At 43.2% G+C, this 23,530-nt stretch overlaps 1 protein-coding gene across 1 annotated transcript; it reads left to right on the top strand.

Moving 5' to 3' along the window:
- The first annotated feature begins 940 nt into the window (after positions 1-940).
- LOC134566051 (DNA polymerase nu-like) lies at positions 941-23,510 on the top strand. The gene is made up of 7 exons (XM_063425762.1): positions 941-1,399; positions 2,757-2,935; positions 10,581-10,687; positions 12,351-12,493; positions 13,089-13,157; positions 23,212-23,272; positions 23,488-23,510. Exons 1-7 carry the CDS (start codon positions 941-943, stop codon positions 23,508-23,510), a joined length of 1,041 nt encoding a protein of 346 aa, XP_063281832.1.
- The last annotated feature ends 20 nt before the right edge of the window (positions 23,511-23,530 follow it).

Genomic DNA, 23,530 nt, shown 5'->3' with positions numbered 1-23,530 from the left:
TATTAAATGACCACTAAAGGCACCCAGACCACTTCATCTCAATGAAGTGGTTTGGGTGCAGTGGCCCTTTGGTTTTAACCTACAGTGTACAACATTGACATTTAGTAGAAACTACAATGTTTAATTTAGAATTTCTTATCTCCTGCTCTGTTAATAGTCTTCTAGACCCTGCAGGAGCCTCCTGTGTGTAATTAAAGTTCAATTCACAGTAAAACACCTAAAGCGAGTTAGCATCTGATTGAAAATGAAACAATTTTTTTTTTCAAGCTAGCTATGTGTGAGTTACAGCCAGGGGAGATGTTGCTAGGCCTGCATAATCAGAAACAACTCCTAAATGGCAAAGAATCTAGCAGTAAGACTTCGGGGGCATGAACTATTCACCCAAACTGAATCTTTAATGTAAAGGTGTTTTGTTGTCCATACTGTCCCTTTAAACACACCTCTAGTGGCTGTCTTCCTGACAGCCACCAAAGGCGCTTCCCTATGAGACAGAGTCAGACTTATCAAACACTTCTCTCTATGGAGGAGCATTGGATCGGTAGAGATCATCAATCTTAATGATCTCAACCAGGGAGGTGGAGAAGCCGTTTAAGATAGCACCGCAAGAGAAGAAAAGTAAGTGATACTCTCCTGTCAAACCCTTCCAGACAGGGTGGACTCCGAAATCAGTAGATGAACTATATATGCTATATACAAACGTTTTCCTAACGCTTGAGGGCCCTTTAATGAGGGGCTAAATGTTACAATTTGTCATAATCACAATCTAGTACCTATAGAGCCTATAGCATGTAATATGTTGCTTAATTAGCTTTAGTATTTCCACACAGTTATTGGGTTATAAATTGAGGGAGTCATTTCATTTGTGTATGTTTGAAAAAGGTACCTTTGCTACAAAAGAAAGGTAAAATATGTCCTGATATTTGTATGTTAACAGGAGATTATGGCTCGATCACCTGGAAAATTTGAAAAAGTTGTTTCAAATGATTTGACAGCCAATGAACTCAAATTAACAGGGAAAACTGGTCAACAAAAGGTTCTTCCATTGGATTTTATTACCCCAGTCACTAGCAAAGCCGCTGGGGAGCATCAAGAACAACACGTTTTACTTTCTTTGGACAATACTTTCTCTGCCAATGAAAAGAGAAAAAAGTTATTTGTTAATTCAAAAAATGTCAATACTTTTTTACAAAATGTAGACAAGTGTATTGATAAAGATGGGAGCAAATACCCTTTAAAGGTAAGCAAGGAAGGAGTGAAGTGTGCTGATCCACAAATATTGGACTTGGGGTTCATAAATCAGGAGGAAGAATACAAACTGCTTGAAGTAATCAAACAAGCCGGAGCTCTAATATTGACGATGGTGTTTGCAGATGGCTCATCACAACTGACTCCTAAGAAGGTCAGTATATTCTGTGCAGGTTAAAGAAAATGCATTTTCACAGTTTTGTATAGAACACATGGCTACTAGACATGTTGCAGGGCATGTATGTGACGTTTGATAAGAGTAATAATAATGTATTACTTTAACCTGATCTTTAAATGTTGTGGATGAGACTTTAAGACAATTTCTCAGTTTATAAAAATAATAGAAACTACAGAAGGAATAGCTGTAAAACAATCCACGTATTTCCTCACACCTGTAGCAGCATAATAACAAGTTTTTTTGAATGCCTTACTACTTTTGTCTTGTCCTAACTGATTCCCATTAACTGGGACTCAACTAACTGGAAAATGAAGTTATTTATTTTCCATTCTGCAATTCCAATACTATTTAAATAAAAATAAACAATATAACGTAGCTTTTTTATGTAAATGTTTATGTATATCCTGGGAAAAATTGGGCGGTGGAAGGGGAAACATATTCATTTCTGCTGCATCAACCATTGTGGACCATGTTATCCCAGAATCATGGTTCCCAGTTCCTTTGGGCTTACGTGGCAAAATTATTCAAAGTTGCTGCAAGTGGTACTTTGGATTTCTAGTTAAAGTGTAACTCTTTTGTACATGCAATTGAGTGATTTAAAAGAAAAATAGTTTAAATTATGCTCTACAGCAGGGGTCCTCAAACTCTGGCCCCACAGATGTTGCTGAACTACAACTCCCATGATTCTCTGACTATCTATGTAATTCAAAGAATCATGGGAGTTGTAGTTAAGCAACATCTGAGGGGCTGGAGTTTGAGGACCCCTGCTCTACAGCAAACACAGGGGTGCATGTTTATCAACATGTTACTCTTACTTTACAGTTTAAAACCATTTTCAATTGGTTTAACACTTAAGTTGTTTTCTGTGGCACCTATCTCTCTCTCTCTCTCTCTTCTGTCCTTTGCCACTGTGATAAAAAATAAGCCTTAGCTGGACATCCAGTAATTGGCTGAGAGCAGTGGTGTATCCTGGTTTTGTGCTGCCCTTGGCATGACAAAACTCAGTTAGCCGCCAGGCTAACAAGACATTTGCCCTGGGCATTTGGGGGCGTTTTTTTTTTGCTGCCCCCTGGAAAATGCCGCCCAAGGCAAATACGTCCCTGGCTGAGAGAGTCAGCTGATGCGTCCCTTTTACCACAACGACCAAAGAAAAACAAAAGGTGCCCAGTGTCTCCAGTCCCCATTGTAACTTCATCTGTCATTAATCAGTTGTTTATTGTAATTAGTTTGCAAACTTTCTGATTCCAGCCAAAAGTCAGAACATTTTAACAATTGGTAACTAATGCCGGATTGTAATATACCTTATCATTTTTATTTTTTTATTTCCTTACAGGATTCAATTATGTTTGTTAAAGGAATTATTGTATTGGTGAAACAGCAAGAAGACAATACATTCTGTAATCCGGTTAATAATGAACACAGTGTCAGTGGTAAACCTGATAAGTATTTTTACATGGCTGTAGGAGGTCATGCTTTTTGGGAAAAGGATGACGCTCAAAATACATTTTCAAGGTACATTTCTTGTTTTACATAAATCTGTGCAGCTAAGCATTAGAATGTTGATATTCGTCATATTAACATATTTTGCCCGTGGGTCTCACGATTTGAACTCTGTTATTTTTATAACATAAAGTGTAATATAATGAAGGTTTGTCCTTTTTTTTTTTTTAACTCTAATGTTTATTTGCCTAATTGTGCTCTATTAAAATGTGTACTAGGATAAAATATGCTGTGGAGATAAGTAAAGCATACTTATGTTATTTGCATTAACAAATAGAATGGTTAGTACGACTTAGTAGGTGCCACCACCTTTCAAACCTGTTTTTATGTTTTCCAGTGTGAGTGTACACTTACAGAGAATTGGTGTTATTGTGCTTTCCTTTTTAGGTTTTGTTGACTGGAAACGTAATTTGAGAGCTCAAAAAGATTTTTACTAACATGTTTTTACAGTCCTCTTAATTTGTTTTTTTTCTCACTAACAGAACACTACAAGCTTTATAACCACTTCAGTGCGCTGTAGTGGTTATGGTGTCAAGAGTGCCCTGGCACTTTCCCCAATGTTAGTAGTCAGATAGTGTTAGGCTGGTCCCTGCCTCTTAGAGTACTGGAAGCTCTTGTGCTTGAGTAAGACCTGGTGATACAGGGCTTAGCTCATGACTGAGAGTGATCAGCTGATGCTCTAAGCCAGGGTTTCCCAATTAATTTTTCCCTTGGAGCCCTTTGACATGGTATAGCAAAACTTTGGAACCCCAACAAAAAAATGTGTGCCGTAGACTAGCGCAGCGCAAACCTTTCAATGAGCAGCGTGTAATGTTCTCTTTTGCTGGCAAATTCTTTTTATATCTGGTTTAATTGTTCACAATTGTATTCGCATGACATGCGCACAGTCGTTATTCGGCTTGTGGCATTTTGATCCCCATAACCCCCCAATAAACACAGACACCAATTTCTGTTGGAAAATAAAAGTCCACAGCTTTATTTAAATTTTTCAATAAACAAGATAACAAATTGGGGTCATTGCCAAATAAAATTAATTTACCCCCACCCCCATCCGTACAGCATTAACCCAGACAATGACCCCATACCATAAACAATATATAACAATATAAATAACACATAAATATAACACACGGCCTACCAAAGAGGCCCCATAATTATAACTTTATTAACTGTAGGGGTGTACCGAGACACCCCTACACCACCAGGTTCGGAGCCACCGATGAGCTCGAACCAACAGACCACTTCCAACTCTGGCCTAATTCAACCTAAGCTTAGCCTAGCCACTTGCTAATCCACTTCCATCCCAATTACCCTAGCCCTATCCCGCCGCTGTGACCAAACGGGACCTGCTAAAAAAACAGGGAGGGTGGGAGGGACAATTAACAGGTAAGTGCAGATTCTGATTAAAATGGCCACTTGCTAAAATGGCCGCTTAATATACTTGCACTTTTCACACCCTTTAACATGCTCCACCCTAATTCCCCGCCCCTAAATCTATAGCTCCACCTGCCTACTCCTTGGCTCTGTCAAGGCCCATTCCCCTGACTGCGCTGATCCATGGGCTTCAAGTCTGCAGTCGCGTCAAGTCGATTTCGAAACTTTGTTTTTGTTGGAGAGTAGAGCGAGAATCCAGTTTCACATAAGTATGTGCTGGCAAATGGCAACAGAACTTTGATTGCCCACTTGGACAATTCTGGGTATTCTTCGCATAAATCACCCCAAAAAGCAATAAGGGAAACTTCTTTACATTTTTGACTTAGTTGACTGTCAGAAGTTATATCAATCAGATTCTCAAAATCTACATCAGAAAAATTGGCTGGCTTGTCTTTTATGAATGAACTCCGAACCCACTCCTTATTGTTTTCATTCAAGAATGGAAAATACTAATTAATAGATGTGATTAAATGGCGAGGATGATCTACAATTTCATTGTGAATTTCATCTTCAAGTTCAATTTCTGATTCTTCAAGAAAATCCTTAAATGTTGGCAAAGAAGTTCACATTATTTTGCTCAACAGATGAGGTCCAAAACTGCAGCTTATGAGACAGGGAAAATATTTTATCTCTTGCATTAAAAATATTAGTGTTTTTTCCTTGGAGTGATAAACATACGTCATTACATTTTGTGAATATGTCTGCAAGATATGCTACTTTGGATAACCACAGAGTGTTTGTTAATCGATCAGATAATCCAAATTTATGATCCTGGAAATATGCAAACAACTCTTCACGCAATTCAAACATTCTAACAAGGACTTTACCTCGTGATAGCCAACGAACTTCTGAATGCAAAAGCAGAGCATAGTGGTGACTACCCATATCTTCACATATTATTTTAAATAGTCGTGACTGTAATGGCTGACTTTTTATAAAATTGATAATCTGGACTGATTCGTCTAGCACAGTTTTTTTTTTTTTTTTTTAAATTCTTTATTTTTCTTGTGCACGGAAATAGGTATAACAGTATCTTGCGATGCCACAACAGCATGAGCAAGTGGATGAGAAACATATAGATTAACATGGCATGCGATAGACAGCACATTTTCAAATAATAAAAACAGGCTAATTCTGGAAAAGTTACGTCAAAATATATGGTACGTTTTAGCAGTGCTTGAGTAATACAGAAGAGCTTATATTGTCACGATAGTATAAGAAAGTCAACATAGTTTAACAATTAGTGGCATTGGTAATGTGGCACTGTTTTAATATAATACTTAACTATTAAAAGTTGTGAGTGAACCGGTAGTTTATAAAATTACAGCTCCTGCTGTGGGTATGTAAAATATCTACGAGTGTACAAGGCAGGGAGCTTTAGATGCCTCAGATACCAGAGGGCTTAATCAAGATTAGCATACTGGGTACGTGTTAGAGAGGAAGGATCCCCCTTACTTAGTAGGGTAAAAGCGTTAGTGGTTCTACAGTAGGGACAAAGGGGGTGAGGGGGGGGTTAGCTGGGTTGGTTCCTAGGGGAATATAATGAGAGGTTTAATACCTTCAGCGCATGTGATGAGCATTGCAAAGAAAATTATAAAATTATAACGGTAGATTTGTAAAGTTAATAAACTTGAGAGACAACTTGGCAGCAGGCAGCAGCCTCTGGACACAGTTCAGGGCACCGAAGTGGATGCTGCTACTTTCCGCTGTGCCGCCGGGATGAATGGGCGCACCGTCGCCGGATTCCAGGCTACAGAGGCCGGTGGTGTCGTTGATTCTGCTTGCTCTGGTAGTCGTTTCTCCAATTTGAGCTTCTGCAGTGTGGCTGGAATTTCCGCTTCCTCTTGTACCTTGATGGCCCCGGCGTCTCCGGGTATTATCAGGCTTTTGGGCGTGCCCCAACGGTATGGTACGTTGTGAGCTAAGAGCTCTTTGGTGAGAGGGCGCAGGGACCTTCTCCAGTCCATGGTGACTTTGGAGAGATCAGGGTAGAAGGTCAAAGAATAGCCCTCAAAATGGAGGGGAGATTTGTTGCGTGTGGCTGCCATGAGAGCGAGGCGATCTCTACCTTCTTGGAAACGGATGATCACGTCGTTTCCACCCTCTGGGGTGTTTGTTGTCGGCCTGGAGATCCGATGCTAGCTATCCAGAGGCATAGATTTGGCCTGCTTGGCTGTGAAGAGAGTGTTAAACAGCCTGCGGAACAGGTGCGGTAGCTCGGTGGTTTCCACTGCGTCGGGTAGGCCGCGGACTTTGACATTCTTCCACCGTCGTTTGTCTTCCAGCACAGTTAGCTTCTCTTGCTGTTGCTGGTGGGCCTTCTGCAGGGTAAGCAGTTGCTGTTCCACTGCCGCGAGTCTGGTCTCATGCGTGGCTGTGTTGAGCTCTGTGTTTTGTAGTCGGGCCGACACTCCGCTTCTTTCCTCGCGGAACATGCCGATGTCAGCTGCAATGTTGCGGCGCAGCTCCCCCAACATGTTTCTCAGAGTCTCCTCTGTAACCGGTGGCTTTGCTGGTAAGTGGGTCAATGAGGTCAGCGACGGGCACCATAATCATCCTCCTCCGACCCGGATGCCTCGCTAAAGGAGTTATACTTGTCTTCTAGCTGCACCGCCATTGTAGGCCTCTGCGTGGTCTGGGGCCTCCTCAAGAGATCACCGATATCCGCGGTGGCCGGGGGTCTATCCGGCTTGGATTTTTTATTGCGTCTCCCCATATTCTCAGGAGGCTGTGCTGAGTCCAGGGGTACTCTCAAGATGATTTTTCGTCGTATTTTGCCGTTTTTAGGACTTCTCTGCACGGAGCTCAGTGCATGTGCGTCCTCTCGGTATGGCTGCTGGCTCCGCCCCCCGTCTAGCACAGTTTTAAGTGAGATTGAAATATTTTTAGCTACCAGTGCATGTCTGTGAAGGACACATTGAGAACTGGTGCTATTTTTTGCTGCATTTCTTATTTGTGTCACAGCGCCTGCCACTTTCCCAACCATTGCTTTGGCACCATCACTGCACACATTTACACATTTGTCCCAATTTATACTGTGTGTGTTCATGAACTTTTGGATACAGTTAAAGATGTTCCCACCAGTGGTATGAGTTTTCAAAGATTCACTCAGAAGCAAGTCTTCTTCAATCTGTTTGTCAAAATTTTATCTAACAAAAACCAACAAAACTGAAAGTCATGCAACATCTGTGGACTTGTCTAATTGCAGCGAGTACCGATCACATTGATGCAGTCGAGAAATTAGTTCAGTATGGATGTCATCAGCAAGATCATGAATACGGCGCAAAATTGTGTTGTTGGAAAGTGGCACAGCTTCAATTTTGTTACTCAACTTCTCACTTAAAATACATGACACTATTTATTTTGCACATGGTTTTATTAGTGATTCCACAATTGTGTGTGTGCTTCTCCTGCAAGTGCTATGCGGTAACTTACTCTGTAAGAAGCCTCTGTGCCTTTTTTCATTAAAGGAACACTATAGTCACCGAAATTACTTTAGCTAAATAAAGCTGTTTTAGTGTATAGATCATTCCCTGCAATTTCACTGCTCAATTCACTGTCATTTAGGAGTTAAATCACTTTGTTTCTGTTACAGCCCTAGCCCCCACCTCCCCTGGCTATGATTGACAGAGCCTGCATGAAAAAAAAAAACTGGTTTCACTTTCAAACAGATGTAATTTACCTTAAATAATTGTATCTCAATCTCTAAATTGAACTTTACTCACATACAGGAGGCTCTTGCAGGGTCTAGCAAGTTATTAACATAGCAGGGGATAAAGAAATCTTAATTACACAGAACTTGCAATAAAGAAAGCCTAAATAGGGCTCTCTTTACAGGAAGTGTTTATGGAAGGCTGTGCAAGTCACATGCAGGGAGGTGTGACTAGGGTTCATAAACAAAGGAATTTAACTCCTAAATGGCAGAGGATTGAGCAGTGAGGCTGCAGGGGCATGTTCTATACACCAAAACTGTTTCATTATGCTAAAGTTGTTCAGGTGACTATAGTGTCCCTTTAAGCATGTTGAAATTTTTTGCTCATAAATTGTTTACTCTTCTGATACTCCTTTAGCTTTCGCTTAAAAAAGGCAATGTCTTTATCTTTGTACTCTGTGTGGTTTTGCTCAAAATGACGACGTAATTTAGCAGGTGCTAATGAACTGTTTGGCAATATTTTATTGCAAAGTGCGCATTGTGCTTCATTTCTTGCACTTGTGAATCCAAATGACAAATTTTCTCTTCTTTGTTTGAGAAGAAGATTGGCTAGCCTTGTGTGCTTTTCTTTTTTTCTTTTTTTTTTTGACTTGTCACTTGTCTCTGTTATTTGAGGAACAGTAGATACAACTATTTCGGGCATGTTTTCAGGATTTTTACTTGTATCTTCTTATCAGTTTCTAAGTGCCAAACAAGTAGAAGTAGTAATAATTTTCTCTGAAGAGTTCCCTGCTTTAACCAGCTTTCCAAATTCATTGTTGTTTATTGGTAAAAGAAATAAACAAAAGATTTGAACACTTTGAAAAAATACAGATCTCACAACCTGACTAAAATGGATGCTGATTTTGATAACACTCTTAGAAAGAACTGAACGTATGCAGGATTTTTGAGTTAGACGTGGAGCAAAAAGATTTGAACACGTTCAAAAATACAGTTAACAGTTTTTTGCCCCTCACAGAATCTTTCAATGCCCCTGGCAGAGCCTTTTAATGTCCCTTACAGAGAATTTCAATGCCCCTGACAGGGTCTTTCAGTGCCCCTCAAAGAGTCGTCCAATGCCCCTGACAGAGTCTTTCAATGCCCCTGACAGAGAATTGCAATGTCCCTTACAGAACCTTTTGATGTCCCTAGGAGAGAATTTCAGTGCCCCTGACAGTCTTTCAATGCCCCTCAAATAGTCTTTCAATGCCCTTCAAAGAGTCTTTCAGTGCCACCGTGATAGAGCTTTTCAATGTCCCTACCTATCAGAGCTTTCTGTTTCCCTACCTCACAGAGCTTTCTATTTTTCTTCCTAACAGATTGCTATGTCCCTACCTAACAGAGCTTTCTATCTGACAATAACAGAGCTTTAACTATCAGCTCCACTCTCTATCACTCCTCTACCACCAGTGATACAAAATGGCTGGCGGCAGGGCTAGCTGACTGCTGGGCGGGCTCTCTCATGGACAAGTAAGGCCCTAAGTGGCTGGCTGATGGCAGGGCGGGCTCTGACTGCAATGCGTGCTGATGGCAAGGCGGGCTGACGGCAGGGCGGGCTTAAGATCGTGCTCCTGCGATCTCTTATGAGATCGTGATTGCGCAATCTCTGCGGTTTCCGACATTCCGGGAACAGCAGGTAGTGGTGGCCATCTTGGATGTGGCAAAATGCCTAGGATTCCGCGGAACACCAATTGTGAAACGCTGCTCTAAACCAATCAGCTAGCCCTACAGGACTTAGATCAGGGGAACTAACAGAAGCTCCTTGTAGGAGTTTCTGACTGTGCAAAGCGGAAGAGAGCATAGCCGGCCCCAGGCAATGTAGACAGATTTGACTGTCTACATTGGGGGAGCACCAGGACCTTCCTGGCACTATAATCAGTGCTCTGTAGTGGTTATGGTGCTTAGACAGTTACTTTATTTACACTTTTTCTCATTTTAAGTTACAATCTAATTCTGTTTTTATTTTAATAATGTGGAATTGGACATCTATATATGTTTAATTTTAAGCAATGCTGTTTTACATTATTATCCTTTGAGTACATTCTCTTATGTTGAGAGACACGTTTAAAATTGAAAATTTGCCCACACATTCCCTTAGCACATTGTTTATATGTATACTAATGTACACTGTGTAAGTTTAACCCCTTAAGGACCAAACTTTTGGAAAAGAAGGGAATCATGACATGTCACACATGCCATGTGTCCTTAAGGGGTTAATTCATTTCTAAAACTCGATTTTTTTTTTATATTTCGGCTTCCTAAATTAAGCAACAAATGTATACTGTGCCTAGAGGTATTTTAATTAGGTGATTGGTGTCCACTATTTCTATATTCTTTTTCAATCCTTTAAACATTTTTTTATTGTGAATTTACATTTTATGTTTTTATGTTTAAACCCATTACTGCTCTACTGTACAAAATATGAAAATATACTATTGTACCATATCTGCATGTAATGAAACATATTTAGGAAACAGCTACTGTAAATACAATATCTGTAGAAGATTTCTGAGAATCCATTTTACTTTATAGAAACTTGCTCCTGTCTATATTACAAAGCCGCACACCTGCCATTTGCTTTAATGCCAAAGATTTTCTCAGAACTGTTCTCTCTGACAGAAATGTGAGCTGGAAAACCGGTAAGAAAGTTACACATAATGGTGCCATTAAAGATATGCTATCTGTACTAAAGCCAGTGCATGTTAATGTTCCTTTACCTGAACAATGTTCTAATAACAATGTGTATATTTGTCAGAGAACACGTCTCTACCAACTGTATTATTATTTATAAAGCGCCAGCAAATTCCGTAGCGCTGTACAATGGGTCGACTAACAGACACGTAATTGTAACCAGACAAATGGACCCACAGGAACAAAGGGGTGGAGGGCCCTGCTCAATGAGCTTACATGCTAGAGGGAGTGGGGTAAAGTGACACAAAGGGTATAAGTAGGGGTAATGAAATAGGTTGCTAGAAACGTATTCAATGAGAATTTAGGTTATTTTTTTACAGTTGCAGCAGAGGAGTCATTGGGGGGGGGGAGGGATGAAAACCCGCTAACAGTTTAAATGATATGTCTTCCTGATTTTTTGAAGAAATGGAGACTGGGTGAAAGTTTAACAGAGAAGGGTAAGGAGTTCCACAGAAAAGGTGCAGCCCTGGAGAAGTCTTGGAGGCGAGCATCAGATGTGAGAGTATGGACAGAGGATAGACGTAGGTCTTCGGCAGAGTGCAGGGGCCTCGACGGGACATACTTGTGTATTAGGGAAGATAGGTAGGTTGGAGCAGCATTATGTAGGGACTTGTAAGCAAGCACCAGAATCTTAAATTGAGCCCTATATGAAATTGGAAGCCAATGTAGGGACTGACAGAGAGGGGAGGTGTAGGCGGACAGGAAAATGAGCCATTCCGCTGCATTCATTATAGATATAACCATTACAGTGCTTATCATATAGAAACAGTAGATTCTGTTTTTCTCTACTGGATTTGTGGAACAGAGCAACTGCTGCACATGTGCCTTATTTCCCAACTGCTTCCCTAAGAGAAGCATTGGATTGGAAAAAAGTCATCAGAATTGATGACTGTAAAAGAAACTCCTCTGGCACCGGGGACCACCAAAGCAATTCTGCCACTGGTCATGCAGGTATAGACCCCTCTGCCTGCTTTTTCTGTATCAGTATCGACCCCTCGGCCACCCCCATTTTCTGCAGGAATTGAACCTTCTGATACTCCTTCTTCCGGGCATGTATCAATCCTTCTGCCCACTTTCTAAACCACCTTTGTAAGAGTGATTGCTGACTCACAGGTGTAGGAGTTTTTTTGCCAACATGTCCTCAGATTCTGTAGCAGTTTACCACTACCAGGGAGCTGGGCAGCCAAAACGTAGGTCCTTAGACTCTGGCAATGGGATTCCTGAAAGGACATGGCAGAGACAACAGATCTAAAAGGGTGATGCTAACGGTAGACATACTTACCTGAAGTTCTTCCTTATAGGCACTGCCAATTTCTTTCTTCAGCTCTTGGTGTTTCATCCCATATGATCTCTTTATTCTTGTTCATGGGCGAGAATTCAACCCACAGATCCTGTGAGACTGCTTGGATCCTTAGTAGACCACCTCTACAGTTTAATTCATGGGTTGATATCTTTTTTTGCAGTCAGCTTGAGTATTATGAATATCTCATGAAATCATCACAGGTGACAGAGCAGCTTTAATCTTTTTCAACTTGTTAACCAGTTGAAACAGTAATTCTTCTTGTTATAACTGTAAAAAAACAGTAAATCATTTTGCATTTGTCTTTTCAGTTTTAAAGAGTGTTGTATTTGATCCAAGCATAGCAGCATGGCTCCTAAATCCTGAAGACTGCAGCCCATCATTTTATGATTTAGTGAAGAGGTACTGTGGGAACACAGAGTTGGATTCTGCCAAGAAGACTTCACATTCATCTGTTAGTATTCTCCTGGTGTAATTTGTACTAACGTACAGTATATAAGTAACTATATAGCTTGTGGCACATCATAATATGTGCAAATTATATGTTTTAAACAAAGCAAGGTACAGTCTGGGATTTATTGACTAAACACCGAATTGTAGTGCATTGAAAACCAAATTACAAAATGAGATTATTTTGAAAAAATGTCCTACTTTGGCTATTGGTTTAGTATGGTTTATCAATACACTGCCAGTTTGTGTTTTTTTTTATTTAAGTCTATCAGGGTTATTCACTAAAGTGGAAATTCAACAATTAATTTCCGAAGTAGGTGAGGTTTCTGCTTCAGGAGTTGGTTGACGCTTTCACTTTACTGATTTAACCCCTTAAGGACCAAACTTCTGGAATAAAATGGAATCATGACATGTCACACATGTCATGTGTCCTTAAGGGGTTAAACAAATAAACAATGATTATAAGATTTTATAACTATAGACAAACTTCGGTATTATGTTTTGTGATGAAATGTGAACTTGGGTCAAAAGTCTGAGAATCGTCTATTTTATATTTATGCAAATAATGATCCCCATTGATGTGTTGTTCTGACTTACAGTACCAAGACATTTGCAGAAGTTTGGATGCTTTGTATGCCCTCATGGTGAAAATACAATCAAACCTTCAGGTGAGAAGCAGAAATTGAAAATCCACAATTATTTATTTGTCTGATACATTATTATTCATAAATTGCCAACATATTCCGCAGTATGTTAGGTGGACTAACAAACAAGTAGTTGCCACAAGATAAGTTGGATGTACTGGGACAGAAGGTGCTGAGGGCCCTGCTCAAATGAGCTTACAGTCTAAGGGAAGTAGGTTATAATTAATCATAAGGTAAGGACTAGTGATGTCCCGAACGGTTCGCTGGCGAATAGTTCCTGGCGAACATAGCTTGTTCGCATTCGCCATGGACGGTGAACATATGCGATGTTCGGTCCGCCCCCTATTCGTCATCATTGAGTAAACTTTGACCCTGTACCTCACAGTCAGCAGACACATTCCAGCCAATCAGCAGCAGACCCTCCCTCCCAGACCCTCCCACCTCCTAGACAGCATACAATTTAGATTAATTCTGAAGCAGCATTCTTTTTTTTTTTTTTTAGACAGAAGTGTGTTATCTTTGAGCATGCTAGGCTGAACGTGCGTATATCATGGCTAGTTGGGTATGAGTGTATAGCAGTACATTGTTGTGAAAGATGGCTGTCATGTTTAGAGTGTAGCTTGCACGTTATCAACTGTGTATTTATATCAGCAGCTCCACCACTGGTTATAAATCAAGTGTGAGTCGCCCCATGAGATGAGACATAACATAATACATGAACGGTTAAGGTTAAGGCATGTAAGGAACTACGACAATAAACTCTTTAGGAGGTGAAATAATGACATGTTTAAACGCTTGCTACTTTACGATTAGTTAATGTGCAGAGAGCAGTTCATGTGATCAAAGGCATGGTGTGGAGGATTGGCTATAGTGGGACATGCTTGGCAGGCTGCTGTTTACTGCTAGTGAATAACATAATACATGAACGGTTAAGGTTAAGGCATGTAAGGAACTACGACAATAAACTCTTTAGGAGGTGAAATAATGACATGTTTAAACGCTTGCTACTTTACGATTAGTTAATGTGCAGAGAGCAGTTCATGTGATCAAAGGCATGGTGTGGAGGATTGGCTATAGTGGGACATGCTTGGCAGGCTGCTGTTTACTGCTTGTGCTCATCCGATCCATTCTGGGCGCCAGGTGCAGACCCTGGGAGTCCCTGATACCTGGAACATCAAAGGCAAGTCTCTGGCTGAGTGCCGGGTTCGCGGCTTGAGGTGGTGGAAGCTTGTTTTGTCGGGTGGTCGGATCTGTCCCGGTGGTGCTTCACGTCCGGTGCGGGATTGTGGTGGCTTAAGGTGGAGGCGAGTGCTTGACGTGGGGCAGGCTCTGCATTTCTGTTTGTGCCTCCGATCCCGTCTTCGACGCCTTTTGCGTTGTTGGATTTTAATGGGGACTGCTTCGCTTAGCTGTGGTGGAGCTTGTTGGGGCTGGGGTGGAGCTTGTTGGGGCTTCCTGCTTGTTATTTGCATCCAAAATTGATTAAAGAGTCTGTCCAGCTTAGACTCAATATCCTGCCATGCTTTGCTGGTACCAGGAGGACACGCGGCTGCCGCCATATTGGAAGAGTCGCAGATGAGTATGTCAGCCTGAGCGGCTGTGCTCTGTGCGTCCATTAGCTTCAGACATCCTCTCAGGGGATAACCCCCACCGGTCCGAGGGGGGGGGGGGTAACGGAGCTCCTGCCGGGAAGTAGCTGCTCCTGGGCATCCCAGGATCGGGAGATCGGCCGCCTCTCCCGCCCGGTGAGCACCAGGCCACACTTGCCACCCGGAGGTAAGTAAGACTCTGTCGAGTTGCTGACCTCTATTAAGCATGTCGGGTCGGTCAGGTAGGAGCAACATTGCTGGGTCATCTCCTTCTGGGGTGAAATTCGCTTGTTGATAGCTGCTTAAAGTGAGATATTGAGGGAGCTCACACGAAGTGCGTCTTTCCTTCATGACAGCTAGGCCCCGCCCCCCGGAAGCTGCATTCTTAGTGAGAGGAGGGACAGTGTAGCTTCTGCTGATTTAATAGGGAAATGGATAGCTAGGATAGTGTATTCAGTGTCCACTACAGTCCTGAAGGACTCATCTGATCTCTGCTGTAAGGACAGCACCCCAAAAAGCCCTTTTTAGGGCTAGAACATCAGTCTGCTTTTTTTTTTTTTCCTGTGTAATCTAATTGCAGTTTCCTGCCTGCCAGTGTGTGTGTCAGGCTCACAGCGTATACTGTGCCCACTTGCCCAGTGCCACCACTCATATCTGGTGTCACAATAGCTTGCATTTAAAAAAAACAAAAAACGTTTTTGACTGTAATATAATAGCAGTCAGTTTCCTTCACACGTGTGCGTTTCAGGGCCTGCCAGGGCACAGTGTCACACCAGTGCAACTCATATCTGGTGTAACAGTAGTGTACATTAAAAAAAAACTAGAAATTTGACTGTGAAATAATAGCAGTCAATTTCCTTCACACGTGTGCGTTTCAGGGCATGCCAGGGCACAGTGTCACACAAGTGCAACTCATATCTGGTGTAACAGTAGTGTACATTTAAAAAAAAAAAAATACAGGGGGCTTGTTGTCACCTATCGGGGACCCTTGGTGTTGTACGTGGCTGGGTGGAGGAAGAGACCTTCAATGACATCAGTGAGGACAAGGAACGGGACATGGCTAGCTTGGTATCCAACCTTGTGCAAATGGGGAGTTTGCGGTTGTGAAAATGGACTGTTTGCGGTTGTTTGCGATGCATTAAACGGGGAGTTTGGTCTGTCACTGTGAAGCGGGCGTAACCCTTACACTACCTGATCGATACAACATCATACCTGATGTTTTAAAGCACGTTATTCCAAACAATTTAGGAATGTTAGGTGATTTATGCCCTTTATGGATTAAAACCAGACTCTGCTTTAACTATGTAATTTTCCATGGGAGTTTTGCCATGGATCCCCCTCCGGCATGCCACAGTCCAGGTGTTAGTCCCCTTGAAACAACTTTTCCATCACTATTGTGGCCAGAAAGAGTCCCTGTGGGTTTTAAAATTCGCCTGCCTATTGAAGTCTATGGCGGTTCGCCCGGTTCGCCCGTTTGCGAACATTTGCGAAAGTTCGCGTTCGCCGTTCGCGTTCGCCGTTCGCGAACGGAAAATGTTATGTTCGCGACATCACTAGTAACGACGAATTGTATTTCATATATGGAAGATGGAAGTTGCTGGGAGAGTTTAGAGTAAAATAAGATCTTAAATGTTAGATGACACAGTTGGAGCGGAGGAAGTGAGGTACAGAGAGGGAGCAGGATATTAAAGTGGATTGTTCACTTGTGGGTGTCTTTGAATAAAACCCCCACAAAACCCCCCAAAGGTGACATTTCCATTTAGGATCCAGTGGTCTTGGGATGCAGTGATAGGTAGGTTTACCTACCTGAAGCTGTCCCTCGTGGCTACCACCATCTTCTTCCTGCAGACCTTATTTTTCTTCTGCTGCATCTTGTGCCAGGACCTACAGCAATACTGTGCACTCGCTCGTGAGTAAGACTACAGCACTGAGACCTATGGATGATCCTGAGATGAGCAAGATGGTGCCTGAATCCCACAGCTATTATTTGTGACGGCTGCTGGGATTAGACAAAATATTTTAAATATATCAATCAAATATCTTAACTATCTGAACTGAATACTGGAACCTCCATGTGGCTTTTATGAATAGTTAAGGGATGGGTGGATGCATTTTAACTCTACGATTTATAACTATATTTTATAACTATATATAACTATATTTTATAACTATAATTTATAACTATATTGCCATTCCAAACTTATTTCACTTATATCTTGGTTAATTGCTTTGTTTCTATATAATATTTTTGTTAAAATGGTGCTTTGTGGTTTTTGTTGTCCTGCTTCTTTGGTGTATATAATCCATATACTGTTATAGTTAAGTTGAGAATGTCTCATCTAATGCTCCAATGACTTTCCTTTGTATAAGAAGGGTCAGAGACTTGTGTTCCTTTGATGTGCTGATAGATAACAGAGTTCCTTTCAGCAAGTCTTTAATAAACAAGCATTAGTGTAGCTGAGCATTAATAGCTGTAACGGATCGCCTCGCACCCCGACTGGGTACCTCCGTTAAAGGATGCTCCTAGTGCTTCCTGAGGACTCCAAGCACTCTGGCAGACACCATAATCACCGAATCCGAGAAACCTTTAAATTCTCCCAAGCGTATGAATGCTGTAGACCATTGAATAGGAACCATACGAATAGGCTTGTACTCCTAGCAGTCAACTGGAACAGCATACAATAAATCCTTCCCCCAATAATGAGACGACACATCACTTTGAGGGTAAAACAGGAACTCTGGACTGGCTCATCCAGCCTGGCTTTTATTACAATAATCCACATACAGGCCACACCCAGGGGGAGGCATAAAATAACCAATCACATACATGGTTCAGCCCACACATCCCCTCCCCTCAGATAACATTAAACCCAATTATCCGGTACACTTTTCCAGCCAAGTTCTGGATGTACCCCAAAAACAGGGGGTACACCTTTAAATCCAGCATCGCTGGATAGCCCTTATTCAGGGGGACAACATATCCAAAATTCAAGTCATTCGGATGAACAGTTCGGGAGATATGAGGTTCCAAAGATTTGACCGACCGCATGGGTAAAGTATCCGAAAACAGTTCCATGCATTTTGGCCCTGCGGTCGGTCACAAACAAGGGAATGAAAACAGGCGAATTGCCTGTGTTATAGAGCCTGGAGAGGGTTTGAATGAATTCCCTTGTTTGTGGGGTTCTTTCTACCGAACGGCGGGTCATTCGGTAGTTTCTATACGAATTTCTGGAAGTATGGAGGTCTCAGCGGTGTTTGCCTAGTCAAGTGTCCGATTTTAGTTCCAGACATTCGACGGCAAAACACCGCTGTTCGGTAGTTTAAGATGGCCGCCGCCACGTGTTTGTTTCCCGAATGGCGGCCACCCAGAGGACAAAGAATACATTACACTGATTGCCAATTACCCGTTTGCAACATTGTTGCAAACTGTAATTGGAGGCACACTTAGTCCTGGGTGGTCTGGTTGTTCGGTAGTTTCACTCAATATAATGAATGGAGTGATTCTACCGAACAATCAGGTGAATGCTGCATACATATCCCAGGTTAAACTCAACACATAAATACATATGTAATATTAAAGGCAGTATACTGGAATATGCTCCACAGTCTTAAAGGGACAGTAGTCCCAAAAGTCCCAAAAGTCCCAATATATCCATTGCTGATTTTAAAGGGCCAGTAGCAGCAATATAAAGTACAATATGCCCCAAATAACCCAGGGGCCATAGTCAGCAGGTAGGAGGCTAGCAAACAGGCTTCTCCAGGGCCCAGTGGCGAGGTTGGTTTCGCCACATTTCTCCCCTTTTCCAAACAGACTAACAGGGTACCTGACCTCTTGCCGGTCAGTGCCCTTGTTAGTCCAGCAGCCCACCCACAAAACAGAAACAGCAGTACAGCCCACCCACAATGAATGGTTACTACACCTATGGAGTAATGGAAAAACTTGTCCAGGTCCAGGTGCCTCACCCCGGCTGTGTGGGGGACTGGTAGGCTGTTTTGGTGGGTTGCTGAGTGGGCAGAGACCAGCGGTACTCTGCCCTGGGGCCAGCACTACTACGGGAGTAGTCTGGTTGGAGCCTGGTTGCTGGAGACCGACTGTCTCCCCTTTAGCTGCGCAGCTCTGCTGCTGGAGACCGACTGTCTCCCCTTGAGTTACACAGCTCTGCTGCTGGAGACCGACTGTCTCCCCTTTAGTTACACAGCTCTGCTGCTGGAGACAGACTGGCTCCCCTTTGGCTAAACAGCCCTGTTGTAGGGGGGCAGGACCGACCGTCCCTACCCCCTGTGCTGGAAGTGCAGAGACCACGGTCCCATCTGCACAGGTGTGGGGCTTACAGTCTCCCCCTGGTACATTAAGCTGCCGCTGGGGAGAGGTGGTAACCAGCTCCTCTCCCATTAGAACACTCTGCCCATTGATGATCCGCCGCTGGGGAGAGGTGGTAACAATCTCCTCTCCCATGCCTACTTTCAGTCTTTGTGGAGGGAGACCGACTGTCTCTCCTCCCAATTCAGTGTCCTGCTGCTGGGGAATAGAGACTGGGCTCTCTATTCCCAAAAAATCATGCTGCTGCTGGGGGGTAGGACCAACTACCTCTGCCCCCTGTAACTCAGCCTTCTGCTGGGGAGGGAGGACGCTGCTCTCCTCTCCCTGCACTTCACACTGCCTTCCCGGCATATCACTCTGCTGCTGGGGGGTAGGACCCACTACCTCTGCCCCCTGTAACTCAGCCTGCCGCTGGGGAATGGGGACTGGGCTCCCAATTCCCTGCAATTCACACTGCCGCTGGGGAATGGAGACTGGGCTCCCAATTCCCAACAAATCACACTGCTGCTGGGGAGGGAGGACGGCCCCCTCAGCTCCCTGTAGCTTGGGCGCAGAGACCACGGTCCCATCTGCGCTGGTGTGGGGCTTACTGTCTCCCCTTGGTGTGCTAAGCTGCCGCTGGGGAGAGGGGGTAACAAACTCCTCTCCCTTACACACTTTCAGCCGCTGGGGAGCAGGGCTGACCCTCTGTACTCCCTGTAGGCAGGGCGCAGAGACCACGGTCCCATCTGCCCTGGTGAGGGGCTTACTGTCTCCCCTTGGTGAGCTGTGCTGCCGCTGGGGAGAGGGAATAACAAACTCCTCTCCCTTACACACCTTCAACCGTTGGGGAGAGGGGATAACAGGCTCCTCTCCCTGCACCGTAGACTGCCGCTGGGGAGCAAGAACGGCACCTTCAGCTCCCTGTAACGCACACTGCCGCTGGGGATCTGGGCCGACTGCCCAGCATCCCTGTAGGGCCGGTAGAGAGACCGCAGTCCCATCTCCACCTGCCATCTGTGGGTCTTCCCAGGACCAATCCGTGAGGCCCCTCAACATTTGTGAGTAAGGGCCACCTGCTTCCCCACCTGGCAACTCTGGCTGCTGCTGGGGATCTGGGCCGGCTGCCCAGCATCCCGGTGGAGTGACCTTGGTCCCATCTCTACCTGCCTGTTGTGGTTCCTCACAGGACCAGTCTATGAGGACCCCCACTTCGGGTTCCTCCCGCCGCCTCAGGGAAAGACGGCTAACCTCCTCGGATGCAGCCTCTACCCGGCTGCTGTAACGCTCCTGCTGCTGAGCATACTTCCTCTCTTTTGCCAACCGGAATTCTCGGTCCAGCCTTGTGTTTCGCTCGGCCATGACCTGGTTCCAGATCACCCGGCGTGTCTCCATGGGTATATCATCCCCATACTCGGCCACTCGCTGCCTCACCTCGGCCAGCCAATCATCTCCAGAGCCAGAACCTTCCATACTTGTCTGCTCCCAGGGGCGCTGCACGACTGCTAGCGTTGCCCTCAATTTGTAAATCCAAACGAACTGTGTCTCCGAGCTGCTTTACCTCACACTAGGACGCCATCCCACCGCTTGCCACCAATGTAACGGATCGCCTGGCACCCCGACTTGGTACCTCCGTTAATGGATGCTCCTAGTGCTTCCTGAGGACTCCAAGCACTCTGGCAGACACCATAATCACCGAATCCGAGAAACCTTTAAATTCTCCCAAGCGTATGAATGCTGTAGACCATTGAATAGGAACCATACGAATAGGCTTGTACTCCTAGCAGTCAACTGGAACAGCATACAATAAATCCTTCCCCCAATAATGAGACGACACATCACTTTGAGGGTAAAACAGGAACTCTGGACTGGCTCATCCAGCCTGGCTTTTATTACAATAATCCACATACAGGCCACACCCAGGGGGAGGCATAAAATAACCAATCACATACATGGTTCAGCCCACACATCCCCTCCCCTCAGATAACATTAAACCCAATTATCCGGTACACTTTTCCAGCCAAGTTCTGGATGTACCCCCATCGCTGGATAGCCCTTATTCAGGGGGACAACATATCCAAAATTCAAGTCATTCGGATGAACAGTTCGGGAGATATGAGGTTCCAAAGATTTGACCGACCGCATGGGTAAAGTATCCGAAAACAGTTCCATGCATTTTGGCCCTGCGGTCGGTCACAAACAAGGGAATGAAAACAGGCGAATTGCCTGTGTTATAGAGCCTGGAGAGGGTTTGAATGAATTCCCTTGTTTGTGGGGTTCTTTCTACCGAACGGCGGGTCATTCGGTAGTTTCTATACGAATTTCTGGAAGTATGGAGGTCTCAGCGGTGTTTGCCTAGTCAAGTGTCCGATTTTAGTTCCAGACATTCGACGGCAAAACACCGCTGTTCGGTAGTTTAAGATGGCCGCCGCCACGTGTTTGTTTCCCGAATGGCGGCCACCCAGAGGACAAAGAATACATTACACTGATTGCCAATTACCCGTTTGCAACATTGTTGCAAACTGTAATTGGAGGCACACTTAGTCCTGGGTGGTCTGGTTGTTCGGTAGTTTCACTCAATATAATGAATGGAGTGATTCTACCGAACAATCAGGTGAATGCTGCATACATATCCCAGGTTAAACTCAACACATAAATACATATGTAATATTAAAGGCAGTATACTGGAATATGCTCCACAGTCTTAAAGGGACAGTAGTCCCAAAAGTCCCAATATATCCATTGCTGATTTTAAAGGGCCAGTAGCAGCAATATAAAGTACAATATGCCCCAAATAACCCAGGGGCCATAGTCAGCAGGTAGGAGGCTAGCAAACAGGCTTCTCCAGGGCCCAGTGGCGAGGTTGGTTTCGCCACAATAGCCTATAAGAGTTAACTCACACCTTTATAGAAAAAGTATGAAAGCAGGTGGTTAGAGTGTGTTTTTTTTTCAAATCCCATTTTATTAGGATTTTAAGTAAACACATAAAGTAATAGTAGAAGAAAAACAATACAAATAGATGAGATGCAGGAAGATGATTATGTTTATATAGAGTAGTCAGAGATTTAGTTATTTTTGTCCCCAAATACATTACAGACTCTGATCTCAACTCAAAGGGGTACTGGATTGTAAGTCAGACATTGATTGTGTTGGCAGCCTTACAGGTACCCCCTGAGTTTTATTAGTGTTCATTTTGTAATATGAGAGTTTACCAAAATTGTTTAGCAAAAACATAAGGGGGGTGGTTGTAGATATGTGCAGACAGTTTTCGATATAATGCCATTATGCCAATGATAAGAGCGCGAGGTATCCCAAATTTAGCTAAGACTTTCTCCATGTAGAACTAGGCGTTTTTATCTTTTCTGCTTCTGTCAGGGCCATGCACCTATTGAGTGGAAAGTTTAACCCCTTAAGGACACATGACATGTGTGACATGTCATGAATTCCTTTCATACCAGAAGTTTTTTCCTTAAGGGGTTAATCCCTTTGCATTAAGTGATAAAAACAATGTGTGCCACTGGGAAATGATATTAGGTTATTCTTATTTAAAATAGCTAGTATAAATTGAGAATTACTATAATATTATATGAATTTATATGAAATTTGATGGGAACATCGTGGTGAAGTTTTGGGTTGTGGACTATCCCCAGGAATGTTTGTTAGGTATGTGCCCTGTTAGCCAATTGTGTAAAGTGCTTTGTAGCGCACAAGAGCCCCCTTGCTATGGGACTGATGTAACTTTTTCTCTAGGTCCCTCTGAAATCTCTGATCTATTCACTGCAATGCAAATTTAGAATTTGTATAATGCTTATACTGTATAGATCATACCTGTGTTAATAACCTGGTTAGTTTTTGGATAAGTCAGAGAACAACTAGAGTATATCTTGACGTTTAGCTCTGACTTGACATTGGTCTGAATGTTGTCCCATGCAATCACAATATAGAAAACAGTTTAAGGCAGGATAACTACCTCATTATACACAGTTTTGGCTCGGTTAATGTACCCATTGTTCTCATGCATCTTATGGTAAATCTTGAGGCTGCAAGCCCGGTGAACTCATTATAGGTGGTTTGCAGTTACAAGGGTGCTTTAATTTTCTAGCAGAATTGATCATTTTGTAAGTGCAGTTACATGCATTATAATTTGCAAAGTTGCAATGTTTTTGTTTGATGTTTTATTTTCTTGCAGTTAGAGGGATTGTGGGACCTTTTTTGCACTATAGAACTACCGTTGATTTCAATTCTGGCTGGTAAGTTAAGAACATATGTGTTGCTCGTTATTCGTTGATGTGAAAATGGCTTTGTTATGCCTTCATTTGGACCATTGTTGTCCAACCATTTAATGCATTTACACATGTAATCAGATTATAGTGTGAATACTCAGGAATTCAAAGGCATTTCAAAAAGTAGGTTCAGTTGTTGTAGCCTAAAATGTTTAAACTCTGAAAATGTACACTTTTGTTAGGTACCATCAGTGTGGGCTGGTAAACTTAACCCCATAAGATGAC

The sequence above is a fragment of the Pelobates fuscus genome, chromosome 6 (assembly GCF_036172605.1).
Source record: "Pelobates fuscus isolate aPelFus1 chromosome 6, aPelFus1.pri, whole genome shotgun sequence".
Classification (NCBI taxonomy): domain Eukaryota; kingdom Metazoa; phylum Chordata; class Amphibia; order Anura; family Pelobatidae; genus Pelobates; species Pelobates fuscus.
Note: the sequence above shows the minus strand (reverse complement) of the source record. Positions and strands in the feature narration are given on the sequence as shown.

Bases quoted from the DNA above. Each gene is read 5' to 3' on its own strand.
- LOC134566051 (XM_063425762.1), top strand. From the start codon at position 941: ATGGCTCGATCACCTGGAAAATTTGAAAAAGTTGTTTCAAATGATTTG. The intron at 2,936-10,580 runs GTACATTTCTTG...TTTACTTTATAG, and splicing joins GCTCAAAATACATTTTCAAG to AAACTTGCTCCTGTCTATAT. The intron at 10,688-12,350 runs GTAAGAAAGTTA...TTGTCTTTTCAG, and splicing joins AAATGTGAGCTGGAAAACCG to TTTTAAAGAGTGTTGTATTT.